Here is a 15,085-nt window from a genome sequence, read left to right as displayed (position 1 = left end):
TTGACCTAGAAGCACACATTTCGTCGTTGCCTCAGTCGCGTTTTATGTTCTACTTAATACACACATACATACATGTATGTATATATGTATATATGTACATATATACCTTATATACATATGTATGTATACTTTCGGCTCGGCTCAGGTTTTTTGTGTTTGTCAATTTGGCTTTGAGAGCCTGCAAACGATTTTTATTTGGACCTGCTGCTGTTTATTTGTTTAAATTTAACGCATCAGCGTTCGTCCTTCCCAGGGTCTCTGTCTCTGTCTCTGCCTATGTTTGCCTTGCTATTACTTACCATACTTGGCTTTCGTTTTTCCTTTTCCTCTCTTTTTTTACGAGTAAAGGAAAATGGATTTTATCTCTTGGCGGCGCCCCAAAAGAGGCTTTGCAATTTTCCTGCAAATTTAATTTTGTTTGGCCAATAAAATGGGAGCTGTTCTATAGTTTGGCCATATATTTTATGCACGCATGAAAAATATAAACATATAACTTTATTAAAAAATAAATCAAATGTTTCTATTTTCGGTTTGTCTTGTGTCTAGGGCTCACATCACAACAGATGAAGTTTGCCTCAAACATTTTCGCGGCGCTGCCCCCTAGTATCCTTATATCGTAAGGCACATTTTTTTTTACCCAATAAAGCAGCCACTTGACTGATGTCGTATTTAGCAACTATTACAAGTAAATTGCAAAGGAGCAAACGAGTCGTACATAGAAAATGGTTGTCAAGTGCCATGACATAAGAAGAATTAGTAGTACGAGTATGTCTCTTACCAATTCAGCATTAAACTCGGCCAAGTATTGTCATCTCTCTGTTAAATCGGTTTAAATCCATTTTGCTCGGGTCGCCAACAAGTTTTCAGATATATTCTATTTCGGCTTTTGTTTCCCGCCCGCATTTTCTATTCGGTATGGCTTTCTTTTTCCTCTTTTCGATTCATTTGATTTCAACGTTTCCACCTAGTATTTTCGCGAAGCATCTATCCTCGTTGCTTTTTGTGCGTTTTTTCTTTATTTTTATTTCGTTTTTGGGTATTGCGCGCTTCTCTTTCAATTTTCATTTCATGTTTTCGTGTCGCGAGCCAAAGTTTTTCTTTTCTTTCTGTGCGTTTTTTGTGTGTTTTTTTTTTTTTTTTTGAAAATGTTCTATTTTCTCTTTGGTTCGGCAGCTGGCATCCGAATAACCCCCAGGGGCTGTGTTGCGTGAAATCGCATCAATTGTACAAACTTTAGGCGCGTTATTTAATTTGCCATTGAGGCAGTGCGCTCCATTTAGCCGCCTGTCCAGTCACTCCGTCCGACAGGGCACAGAACGGACTCTGGAGCTTCGGAGCTTTCCGGCATTGTTAATTGTTTGGCCAAGACCGTGTGAATATTTCGACAAAGCCGCATGCTTTCCCTATTCGCATTCGCAATCGCATTCGCATTCGGCTTACGTAGGTTCGAGAGATACCAAATTTAATTACACTGGAATACGAAATCCTGAAATCATTGCGACCTTGGCCAAATTCAATTCAATCAGCAGAAATTTCATTCCTCAAGTCCCCGACATGTCCCTTGGCACTTTTCTGTGGTGGCTGTGGATTCGCCATCAGCCTCAGCTTCAGCTTCAGCTTCAAGCTGTTCAACATGACCCAGTTCGATGCTGTTTGAATAATTGATCAGTTGCCCCGACTGTTTTCTGGCAACGTCAACGGCCTGGTTGGGTCTGTTTGGGTCGGGTCGGGTCTGTCCTGGTCTGGTCTGGTCTGTCCTGGTCTGGTCTGTAATTGAGCCTCCAGATGTGTGGCAGGCAAGAAAATGGGAAAAACGTCACGGAGCTTAAATTATTTTCCTTAAAGTAATTGATAGTCTGCTGCTCATATAATAACATTCGATGTGGCATTTTGGTTTCATATGGAATTCTGGGAATTTTTAGGGGGCGAGGTTCAGCTCCCTTCAATTGGTTACCAATAATAGAACGGAGAAGCTTGCACCAAGAAATATGGAGATGAGGATGGAATAATCTTGAGTGGTGGGATTACTTTGCTAAATTATTATTAGGGCTTAAGTTTTCACGATTCTGTTACTGGAAGCCACAAAGGATTCTTCGACTTGGGCTAATGTTTATTTGCTTGGTATTTAATTCAATCATTAACTGTATGTTTACTTTTTCCGTCTTTTCATTTATGTGAATTATAAATTCCACATATTTCTCCTTAAATTCTAGGTTAGTTCTTCCATAATGTTGTAGTTCCAGGCCCCACGGCCCACTCAAACGCCTTGACCCTTAATTAATAACCTGAATTATGTAGCACAAGCTTGTAGTGCAGTTCAAACTTTTTCTGTCAAGTACTCACTCGGGAAATGGAAACTTAATTTAGTTGTTTAACCCGTACAAGTTGAGCGTTTGGCCAAGTTGGAGCAAGCCCTCCTCCCATCAAGCCATCCGCCTCTGTCTGCATGTGAGGAGATCATTTCATTTGCTCGTACTTTAAGCTTAATGAAATTTAAATTCGCAACTTTTCTCATTTCATATTGGTCTAACGACGTTGTTCTTGGTACGAACTTTTACTGGACCAACAATTTTGGTTTGCTTGTTCGGCATACTTGTATTTTTGTTTCAGACTAGACATGGAGTAAATAGCGAACCATCAGCTGGAAGGCTATCTGGTTTCAAATGCGGGATGTGGCTACCAGTTCTCCGGAGGTAAGATATTGTTTGGATTAGGGAATTTAAACCAATTTAAAATAAATATATTACGAAATAATTAAATATAAATATGATATGTCTGTCCGTCGCTATGATCACCTAGTGCTCAAAGATTATAAGAGCTAGAGCAACGATATTTTGTATCCAGACTTCTGTGATATGTCACTGTTAAAAGTATTTTTCAAAACTCCGCACCGCCCACTTCCGCCCCCACAAAAGACGAAAATTTGTGGCATACACAATTTTAAAGATACGAGAAAATCAAAAACGCAGAATCGTAGAGAATGACTATATCTTCTAGACTGCTGAATCTGAACCAGATCGTATCATTATAAAAGCCAGAATTAAAAAAAAATTTCATTCTCTCTCGCTCTGTCTCTCTCTCACTCACAGGTTTCATGGTCGGCTTTGCCTATTGCAAAAAGTGAGTTCCGAGATCTCAGAGACTATAAGAGCTAGAGCAAACAAATTTGGTATTTACACTCCTGTGATATCAAACCTTGACAAGTTTATTTCAAAAATTTCGCCACACCCCCCGTCCCCGCAAAGGACGAAAATCTGTGACATCCCCAGATCTCCGAGACTATTAAGGCTAGAGCAACCAAATTTGATATTCACGCTTCGTTTAGATCTCACTATTACATGTATATTTCAAAATTTTGCCCCACCGCCTTCCGCCCACACAAAAGACGAAAATCTGTGGCATCCACAATATTGAAGATATGAGAAAACTAAAAACGCACAATCATAGAAAATTACCATATCTATCAGATTGCCGAATCTGGATTAGATCGGATCATTCTTATATCCAAAACGAACAAATAAATTTGCAGTGCAATCCGCAGCACCCGACGACAGGCTCAGACTGATTTTCTGTCTCTCTCGCACGCACTCCTTGTCGTGTCGTTCAATATTAGCGGCGTCTGCCTAAGGAGAGCCATACTGACTAAGTATCGGGCATAAATGTAGAGTTGCGGTCGCCGCAGCAACTCACAACGTTCCCCCTCGTTTTATCTTGGTTTTGGATTGAATAAATGTAAGGCACCATGAACCCAAATCTCTTTCAGTTTAACCACAATATTTAACCAAAAGTTTCGCCTCTCCTGTTGGTTGACCCTACCTGTTTTGGTAGCCGCATAATTTATGGCCAGACTGGGCGGGAAAATTTTGTTATCGCTGCCCCATGGCATATGTGTTGGCCAACAGAGAAACCCATAAATAATTAATGGCTAAGTTCAAGGCTAGAGGCAGAGATGTCTGAGATAGTTGGGAGGATTGCTCATAAAATCAGAGCTGGCGAGGGATTCCTGAGGGATATAAATCAATGACAGTACTGAAATCGAAATTTAGCCTATACTAATGAAAGAAAATGGTAACTAGTTGATCTTACACTTATTGATTACTGATCAATATGAGTATGTTAATATTTAGAGACTGATGATGCATTGCCCTGGTTTGCCCTCCATCAGCTTGGACAAATGGATAAAGCAATAGCACTCCTCGTTTGCCACAATTTAAAACTGCTGTTTTTTTCGCTGCTGGGCAGCCTTTAACACGTTAACATTGAGTTCAAAGCTGAAGGGAGGAGAGCTCCATTAGGAGCAGGGGCTGGGTATGCTGCTGGTGCTGGAGCTGGGGCTCTACCAGATAACAAGAGGAGAAGCAGCAACTGAAACAGCAGCAGCAATAAGCACAACAAGTGCAAGTGCAGTGGAACATGGCAGAGTGAAAATCAACAGACAATGTTTCACGGCTCCAGAACGCAGTGCAGAAGAGCCACAGTGAGAGGAAAAGCAAGGGCCAGGGCCACGAACAGAACCAGAACCAGAGTCAGTGGAAAAGCCGGAAAGTGAAACAAGCTCAGCTGAAGTGAAAGAAAAACAGACAACAGTCAACGAGACAATGGCAACAATGCGCTCGAGAAAATTCTGATATTACTTTGTATTGTTCAGCGAATTTCGAGCACATTATTTATTATTATTATTATTATTTTCGGTCTGACTCTGTATACGATACCTACATATATATGCTAATTGAAATGTGAAAATGAGAAAAGAAATACTTGAGAATCCCTATCGAATGGAAAAATAAAGGCAGCTGTGCTGCAGAGGAAGTACTTCTCCCATAGACTCCTCTTAATGGCCATAATTGAATATACAGTGTTTATTTTATAAAGGTGAGAGCCTTAAATAATGACGTGAGGATGTTCAACTTTTATTTCTTTAAATTGACATTAACATACGGAAGATAATTCAAGTTTTTGGAAAGTTTCGTTCATTAATTACACTCTTGCTAATTATTTAATAGATCTAAGCTCGAATAAAAGGGAATTTGTAAGTTAAAACTTCTTCTAAATGGAGATATGTATGTACACTGGAATGGAAATCATAAAATATTTTCTGCGGCTCCCAAGCTGCTCCAAGCGGCTCCCAAGCGGTTTTCAGCTCGAGCACTGCACTGCCTTATAAATATTTAATGACAACGCGTGTTTCCGCACATTATTCATTAAAATTTGCTTCATCAACAACAGCAGAGCAGCCAAAGCAATATGAGGGGCAACAGAAACATCGAAAAAAGCAGAGTGGGAATCAGAGTCAGAGTCAGAATACGGGTCTGAACGCGAAATTGGAACAAACGAGGCAGCAGTAAAAACTTCCAATTACTCAGGCGCATCGGCCAGCCCCAGAGTCCAGTCGAGGGTCGAGGCGAGTTGCACATATACATATGTACAAAAAAGGGAAACAGGGTGTATACATGAGTGTGTTTCTATGTGTGGGTTCTTTTAATATCCTTTTCTTTGAATAATTCATGTACACAGAGAGGGCTGACCAGCCTCCGTTCCACAGACATCGGCAGTCGAAACTCTTCAACTGCAATCACATGACGAGGGCCGCCCGGAAGGGTCGCCATTCATACCAAAGGCAAACTTATTAATTGGCACTTGAGCTGTGGTAACCACAGGCTCGTCATTGCCACCCGTACTCCTCCATCCTCCATCCCATCCCCCATCCTCATCGGAGGAGTATTCCCCACGTCGTTCAACTCTTTTTGAGCAGGCATAATTTAACAGCGTTTCAGCTTTTTTCTCGTCTCTCGACTCTCGTCTGTCAACTGAACGATGCCGGGGGCCCCTCTGGTATCCAGGAGGGAGAGCCCCATTGGATATTGCTGGTAATCCACTCAAACGACAACGGCAACACCAACAGCCAACAACCAACGACATCAGCTGGAGCAGAAGCATCAGTGAAAACATGGCTAGGGATAACCACCAGGCTGATGCTGATGCTGATGGGGAGATGGGCACTGAAAATACCCTGCAGCCATCGAATGAAATCACTATTGAGCTCCAAACGATTGGGTATACTGTTCAAATGGGTTTCAGCTGGATACTCCCAAAAGGGAACATTAAGTCTTTGGGGTACTTTTATTTATGTGAAAAAACCGTCTAATTGAAACTATTACTAAACGCTTGAAGTATTAAATAAGTACCCATTTAACTGATATTTATACAGATGATTACTCAGGAATTTTAACTACATTCAAGACTACATTTATTATTTCAGATTCCCTTGCGGATTTTTACTTCCATCCTTCCTTGGGAAGAGTACATTGTAAAATTTGACTGACAGCGCGACATTTGAGACAACCTCATATCCTCAGTCTCGACGCCTTTGTCACGCTTCAACATTTAAATTAAAATGTTTCGGTTAAGGGACAGCGAGAAAACTGCGAAATTTCCCTGCGCTCACTCAAGAGCACAACCGCAGTATACAAAAAAGGGAAATCTCAGGCATATCCATTTAAATACAGCACAACAAAAAAGAGTTGGAAAAATGACTTGGTGGCTTTTATTTTTTGCTGGTGCCTTTTGCCTGACGCTGTCTTTTGCAGTTGGCGCTGCAGCGCTGCTTGTTTGGTCGCTGCACTTGAGAGCTGTTGTTGTGGATGGCGCTGTCAGCCGCCATTGCCATCGCCATCCGCCAGCCGCCATTGCCAGTGGCAGCTTCGTTTTGACCATCGCCATAGCCGTCCCCAGCACTCGTCTTCATTTATTCAATGCCCCGCCATCGGTGCACACGGCGTATGCGTGCTACGCGAAATTCCATACAAGAAACTTTTTCGCCGTACAAAAGGGAAAAGCACAAAAACTGAGGTGCCACAATATGAGCATGTTTTCCTGTCTCCTGTTTTCCGACATCCTGTGCTTAAAGAGTTGTACTGGAGATGGGGATTAAATCTGTGTTTTTATTTTCGAGGGGTACGAGTACGAGTAGGAGTTGCAGATGAAACTGAAGCTGAAGTAGAGCATCGCCTTGGGTAGCTCATCATTCTGTCATACTTTTTAGTATCTTTAGTATTTCTGCTTCGCACATTTTCAGCAAGGGAACCCAGGGCCAAGACTACGCTATCCGACCCACTAAGCACTTGCCATGAATTAGTACTGGCCTTTCTATCCATGTCCTTGTCGAATTATGCACTTTCATTAAGTAACTGCAATCAAGCGGATACAATTTCTTTAGAGAGCAAGAGCAATCTGTTGGCCTATCCTCCCTTGGCTTGGACGGGCTGCCGCTACTGCTGCTGCCTTAACCTTGTGTCCGCCTGAGCGTGGCTTAATGCACTTTTAATTGAGCCGAGCCAGAGCTCCCACAGAGATCCAGTGCAGTCGAGGGTGGAGAAGGAAATTGAAAAGAGGTGTAAATGGAAAATTATAATTAACATTGCCAGATGTGCCGCTTGCACAGACTTTAATTGCGATTTCAGCTGCAAGGTGAAAGCGCATCGAACATTGCGCATACGCCATGTGTTTGCCATTAGGTGTCATAAATTATTGGAAATCAGGATATATGCCCGAATTGTCACGTCCAAGCGCCAAAATACCACATAGCAACTAGAACCGAAATATAATTGATTAATGCGAGTCCCTTGTATTTGCCAGCAACAAAAAACGGTGCGAATTTGCATATTTGAAATTATGACATTTACACGAATTGTCACTGCACATGTGTATGTATTAATGGCCAATAAGAATGACAATTTATAAATGCCGTTGATAATTGTAAGCAGAGTTGTTCGGAACAGAACCAAAATTCATTCTAAAATATGTTGAATTGTAGAAGTAACTCCCTGTCCCTTGGAAAGACCCTGGACCCTGGATAGAGGAATGGAGGGAAAGGTTGCCGCTGTCTGCACTCAAATAATCATCTGATCGATTTAAAAAGTGTTTCCCATTTGGATGCGACAGATTTTGTCATTTGAGGTGCAGTAAAAATTTCAAAATAATTTTAAATTTGATTCACATACATATACGCGTATCTAATAATAGTGTGCTTTGCATAGAAAATACTACAATACAATTTCCGTTAGTTGGAAAAATTATATATTTCAGAGCAAATCTTAAGCAAATGAGTATTTTTTTCTTATTTCTCTGATTCTTCCTCTTGGGCATAATTTCATGGAAACATTGCCATTTAATTTGAATGACATGCACAGAATTTGGCTACACATTTATTGAATTTCAGTGACAGGCCTTCTGTGAAAAGCAGCTTGACAGCTTCGAATGCGAATAAATTGTGTGTTTTCCTATCCAAATTCAATTACCTAATGATTTGTTTTACATACTCGTACAGCTTTTTGTGCCACACCACATATGTACATATGTACGTACAGACTGAGACCCTTGTGGAATGCCAAAATTCACACGCACGAACAGTGCTGCAAATTACTCAGTGACCAGTCTGGCTGGGCTGCCTGTGTCTCCTCTGTATGCGAGTGTGTGGCCATCAGTTGACCCCCATTTATTTGATTTTCTCAATATTCGAATGAATGTGGCACTGTCTGCCTGTCGTTGATTTTGATTGAGCGTATTTTATTTCATTCGTCTTTGACTCTTTAGACAAATATTTTCCTTCAATATGAGTAATAAATGTTTCTTTTCCTGAAATACGTTAATTAATTTGAATAATATTGGCAGCTAATAGGATAACAATCAATCAGTTAGACAGGGACTTTTGTGTGGGGGATAATTAACTGTTCTGTTGCAGAACAAAGAATTCAACTGGATTGGAAAGGAATTACTTATAACTACGTCAAAAAAGAAAATGGATGCCATTGAATTATCGCTTTCAACTTTGGAACATACTCTCAGGTTTTGCACATATCTGTTTGGTCAACCTATTACGATTGGTATTGTAAGAATATTATTTCTTTTTATAGCCAATTTTACGGGTGTTTTTGATAAAGTTTCAGACTAGCCCAAGATAACGGAGTCGTAAAACACATAATAGAATAGTTCCACAGTGAGTCAAATTTTCTTACCTTAAAGGTACTTTAAGAAGTATCTAACACTGATTATTTCGTGTCGAAATTATTGAAAATAAATTGTGTTAGACGCCATCAATTTATCAGCTCAAGTGGCTCATCCAAGTGGCTGCCATTACCTTCGAAATATCATTGATCGAATAGATCTTGGCTCTTTATATCGATTGCATCAATATTTTGGACACACTCGTACTATTTATGCCCTCTTACAATCAGGAGCTATAAATGCCATAATCAAATGCCACAATCGATAAGAAAGCTGTAGAAGAAGGTACTTCAGCAGCTCGCCGCTTGTCATACCGGCCTCTGAAGCTTCGCGATGAGGTTGTCCCTCTGCTCGATTGTTACCCTGGCGCTGCTGGTCGCCAGTCCTGGATATGTATCCGCACGTTTGGCAAGAATACTTCCACAACCCTACGTCGAGGGCGATGAGGGCGTGACAGTGAACGGAGAATGCGAATTTAAAGTCAACGGTGATCTGAGTGATCCAGTACCGCTCTTCTCGCGTCATAACTCTTTTGAACTAATCGTACCGGATTCCACGGGTACCGTGCGTTTAGTCAATGGCGAATTCCTGGATATGTTTTGTCCGGGCGTTGGATTTGTGGCTCCCTTCGAGAACCACTTCCAGGTGACGGCTCAGTGTCTGCAGCAGAAGTACTTCCTTGTGGATGGATTCATCTATCCGTTTCTCAACTTCACCTGCGCTGGCTGGCCCACTTTCACCGCCCTGCGTACCGGCAGGGAGTGCAACGGAGGCACAGATCTGGTCCAAGTGGGATTCGAGGTGGAGGACGGTGGCTTTCTGCAGACATTCGATGTGTGTCATGACGAAGATGCCGAAGTTACGCGCTATGTGCACCATGTGCTTTACCCCTCCAGCTATGTATATCAGAGTGGAGTCGACCGACCGGCCTTCATCGAGCTGGACTTTTACGGAGGGCGCGATGTGAACACGATGTACACTCAGGTGCAGCAGAACATCACTATAAGCCACATCCTGGGCCTGGATGCCTCGCCCTACTTTAACTACACTGAGGATCGCATCCTGGCCCGGGGCCACATGATTGCCAAGACGGACCAGATCTTTGCAGCTCCTCAGAGATCCACTTTTCTCTTCATCAACGCCGCTCCCCAGTGGCAAAGCTTTAACGGAGGCAATTGGGAGCGGGTGGAGACGAGTGTCCGCAAGTTTGTGGCCGATCGTAATCTTACCACGGACTGTTATACGGGTACCTGGGGAGTCTCCACCCTGCCAGATGTAGACGGCATCGAACGGGAGCTCTATCTGGACTTTGATGAGAACAACAACGGCTTGATCCCCGTGCCAATGTTATACTTCCGTGTCATCATCGACCGGGAGAGCCGTGAGGGCATTGTTCTAATTGGAGTTAACAATCCGTACGCCAGTCTGGATAAAATAGAAAGTGACTATGTCCTATGCGAGGATATTGGGCATCTGCTGAGCTGGGTGTCCTGGTACAAAGAGGATCTGCATGCGGGCTACTCGTACGCTTGCACTGTAGAGGATTTCACGAAGGTGGTCAAGCACCTCCCGCTGGATGATCTTCAAACGAACGGTGTCCTGGGCCTGGACGACCTGACAACGGTTTCCCCTTCCACTACAACCGAAGATCAAGGAAGTACAAGCCCACCAGGTTCAACTACAGATTTGCCAATTTCAACAACTGATTTATCAACCACTGTTGGCTCTTCAACTACAGAACCACCCATTTCTACTACTACTGATCTACCCATCTCAACCACAGCTATTCCCACTACAGAACCATCTTCAACCGTATCTCCCACCACAGAACCACCTTCAACTACAACAGCTGCACCAGCCTCAACTACATTTTCTCCAACTACAGAAGAGCCAGCCACCAGCACGACCCAGCCTTCAACGACTGTTCCAACCACCTCTGTGCCCAGCACCACAACAGCAGCACCACCTGTAACCTCCACTCCCACTCCCACTCCCACTCCTTCTCCCACCCACTGTCAGTTCAGCATAAATGGCGGTGTCAAGGACCCTGCTCCATTGCTGACACCCCAGGGAGCTCTCAGCTGGCTCCTGCCCGATGAAAGCGGGGTGTACACGGTAGACGAAGGATCCTCTATTGACTTGCACTGTACGGGTGCCCTGGCCAGCCCGTTGAATCGATACACAGCTGTCACGGCACGCTGTGTAGGCGATCAGATGTACGAGGCAGAGGATCAAAAGCTGAACATTCGAGATTTCACTTGCCAAAGTTGGCCCACATATGAGGCACAGCGATCGGGAGAGACCTGCGAGGGAGGAACAGATCTAGTACAGATCGGTTTCGATGTGGCCGCTGGTGTGCTGCCCCAGCTGGAGATCTGCTACGATGAAGACTCACAGATCACTCGATATGCGAGGTACGAGCTGACACCAGCGAACGTGGCCTATCAACGAGGAGTCGCCCAACCAGGCTACCTGAGAGGTGATTTTTACTCCGGTAAGGATGTGAATCTTCTGTACGGTCAGGCCAATCAGCTAGAGGCATTTGGTGCCGCCTTGGGGCTGGATGCCAGCCAGTACTTCGACAGCTCTCGTGATCTCTATCTGACGCGAGGACAACTGGCAGCTCGTCGTGATTTTGTGCATGGATCTGCCCAGAGAGCCACTCACTTCTACGTGAACGCGGTCCCGCAGTGGAGGAGTGCCAGCATTGGCAACTGGCTGGCGGTGGAGTCTAGCTTGCGTCAGTATGTGGCGGATCAATCCCTCAATGTGAGCGTCTTTGCTGGCAGTTGGGGGATCTCAACTTTGCCAAATTTGGATGGTGCTCAAACCCCTCTCTATTTGAATTCAGAAACAAAGCAACTGGAAGTTCCCAAAATACTCTATCGCATAGTCATCGATCAGGAGAGTCGACGCGGAATCGCTCTGGTGGTGGTCAACAATCCGCACATCTCTTTGGACGACACCCTTCAGGATTATGTAGTTTGTGAGGATGTGGGTGCGCAGTTGGACTGGCTGGACTGGCATAAGGCTGATCTCCAGGAGGGTTACTCATACGCCTGCGCAGTGGAGGACTTCACTAATGTGGTGAAGGATTTGCCACTGGATCAACTGCACACCACGGGTATCCTAGGTCTCAGTGAACAGTCTCTTGTAGATGAGCTCTGCAGCTTTCGTGTGAACGGGGACCTCAAAGATCCGGCTCCGCTCTTCGTGATACGCAACGAGTTGGGACAGGCTCGCTATCTGGAGCCAAATTTGGATGGCGTAGCCCAGCTCAAACATGGTGAGGTACTGGAACTTCACTGTCTCAAAAATTTCGTGGCGCCTTTCTTGGGATATAGCAGCTTGACGGCCACGTGTTGGCAGGAACAGACTTTCTTGCTCCTGGGCAGTCTGTATCAGCTGCAGGACTTCGTCTGCCCCTCCTGGCCAAGCTACACGGTTCGTCGAACCAGTCGCCAGTGCAATGGAGGCACAGATCTGCTCGAAGCGGGCTTCCAGCTGGCAACCGACTCATCCTCCTCTGATGACGATTTCCTTCAAACCTATGATGTCTGTCACGATGAGCTGGCCGAGGTGACTCGCTATGTCCATCATGTGCTTCATCCGGGCAGTGCTCAGTACCAGCGTTCCGTGGCTAGGCCTACATTTATTACCGGAGGCTTTTATGACGGCAAGGACATCAACCAGATGTACACCCAAGTGCAGCAGAACATCACTGTTAGTGAGATTCTGGGACAGGATTCCTCGCCGTACTTCAACAACAGCGGTAATGTGTACCTGGCTCGCGGACATCTCTCGGCCAAGACGGACTTTGTCTTCGGGGCTGCTCAGATGGCCAGCTTCTTTTTCGTGAACGTGGCCCCTCAGTGGCAAACCTTCAATGCCGGCAACTGGGAGCGAATCGAGGACAGTGTGAGGAAGTTCGTGGCCGACCAGAACATCACAGTGGACTGCTATACAGGCACTTGGGGTGTTTCCACCCTGCCCGATGTCGAGGGCATTGAGCGGGAGCTCTATTTGAACTTCGATGAGAACAACAATGGATTGATCCCCGTTCCAAAGCTGTATTTCCGAGTGATTATCGATCGAGAGAGCAGGAAGGGCATTGTCTTGATCGGCGTGAACAATCCCCATGCTGATAGCGAGAAAATCGATAAGGAGTACATTATTTGCCAGGACATTGGCCAGCAATTGACTTGGGTCAGTTGGACCAAGGATGATCTGAAGAAGGGTTACTCCTATGCCTGCGCAGTGGAAGATTTCACAGCGGTTGTCAAGGACCTGCCACTGGAAGATCTGCAGGTAAATGGAGTGCTGGGGATCTGAGAACTACGAAATATCACTCATTTCTGGAAGAGGAATGAATTCGAAATATTGGGAATTTCTTAATTTATGGCCAATAAACCTAAGTTATTTAATATCAATGTGATTTTGGCTGCTTGAAAATGAAAAAATGTATTCTTAAAGAACATTTAAATTTAGTTTTTATGGGCCATAAAACTCTGAAATCACGCATTGCCATCGGCCACGTATCGTGTCCTTTTCTTGTATTTTATTGTTGGTTGGACATTGATAAGCACCATCTTATCAAAGGCTGCCTGTTATCGTTTATGGCATTCACGAAGCAATTTATTTGCCCACTGCCATTGGACTATTTGTTCACGTGCCGCACGTTTTCCAGTGCCTACTTCTGCTCATTGTTCCAATGGCCCCAATGGCACCAATGGCCTACTCCCTCGGCTCGAGCAAGGCAGTCCCCATGGCAGTGACTTTCCCATTACTTACCACCGCCAAGGGCTTACCTTGTGTTACCTTGTGTTTAGGGTTTTCCTTTCTTTTGTTTATCTTATCGCGCCGCAAACGTAGCAGAGCTGAGGTGAGGTATATGTCAGCCCGGTTAATGATTATAATGGACTTTTCAGGTGGTAGTGGTACTCGAAAAGAAATGTTGAGTGACGGAGAGAGATGTTGTGTATTGATTTATATAAATATCTCTATACAAATCGTTGAGCAGCTATGGCAACTCAGTAATCAGATAACTACTGATCACTCAATAAATTTGTTTATTTCATAGCAGAAGCCTTGTGCCTTTTCTCTGATAACTCAACAGAAATAGATTACGGTTCGATTCGGATAATCTTAAAAATATCATTAAATATTTGAGTTTTACGAATAATATATTTTCATGCGTATAGGAGTAATTTGTGAAAAGGATACCATACCATCAAACAGATTATAAACGAGATTGTCGGGGTATAACCGATGCCCTGCCCAGAGATGCCCAGAGTGCCATGCAATGCTCCAGATAAAATTGATGTCGGTCGATGTGGCCATCATGGTCAATGTCTACACGGGCACCTATGCCACTATCGGAAAATGCTAGTGTCGTTCTCCACTTGGCCACCGATGCCAACAACAAAACAAATCTTCGCCGTGCCCTGTCTTTTCCATCGCGTACTCATCGGAAACGCTCAGAGAGGGCGCGGATCCCCATGCAACCGACACCCAAATCCACGGGTCACATGTCATTTGTGGGTGCAGAGAGGAGCAGGTTCTCAGGCTGAGATGGTTGACCAATGGGAACGAGAAAAGGAATCTGAGGAACGACCATCTCTGTGCCTATTCCGTGTCCAATTTGACTAATGTTGTCATACAGTTCCCACTTTCCCACTGTTTTGAGCGATTTTCAATTGGCCCAAACGGCTTCAACTTAGCTATCAATAGTGTCCACGTTTCACCATCCTCTACTCTAAATACAAGCAGCATTCGATTCGAATTCTGAAACAAAGCGTGTTCTGCCTAATAGTTTACACAGTCCAGAATTAAAAAATAATGTTCAAATTTGTAAGCCAAGCCCAACTCAAACATGATTGTGATTTCGTAAATCTAAGTAGTTAATTTCCATCTGTAGCCCATACCATACCATACCATACCATACCATCCATCCATCAGAGTGTTGGATCCGTTCTCGTGCTGTGTTCAGATTATTAACGCTCGTGTGAGCTTCACGCCATCAAAATCAAATGGGACATCGTGTGTGGTCATGTCTGGGGATCTGAGCTGGGGTGCACACATA

The 15,085-nt window shown here is 44.1% G+C and overlaps 1 protein-coding gene across 1 annotated transcript; it reads left to right on the top strand.

Moving 5' to 3' along the window:
• Positions 1-9,302: 9,302 nt before the first annotated feature.
• LOC108153567 lies at positions 9,303-13,478 on the top strand. The gene has a single exon (XM_017283643.2). It carries the CDS (start codon positions 9,337-9,339, stop codon positions 13,333-13,335), a length of 3,999 nt encoding a protein of 1,332 aa, XP_017139132.1. The 5' UTR covers positions 9,303-9,336; the 3' UTR covers positions 13,336-13,478.
• The last annotated feature ends 1,607 nt before the right edge of the window (positions 13,479-15,085 follow it).

The sequence above is a fragment of the Drosophila miranda genome, chromosome XR (genome assembly GCF_003369915.1).
Source record: "Drosophila miranda strain MSH22 chromosome XR, D.miranda_PacBio2.1, whole genome shotgun sequence".
Classification (NCBI taxonomy): Eukaryota; Metazoa; Arthropoda; class Insecta; order Diptera; family Drosophilidae; genus Drosophila; species Drosophila miranda.
Note: the sequence above shows the minus strand (reverse complement) of the source record. Positions and strands in the feature narration are given on the sequence as shown.

Coding starts and splice junctions, on each gene's coding strand:
- LOC108153567 (XM_017283643.2), top strand. CDS start 9,337: ATGAGGTTGTCCCTCTGCTCGATTGTTACCCTGGCGCTGCTGGTCGCC.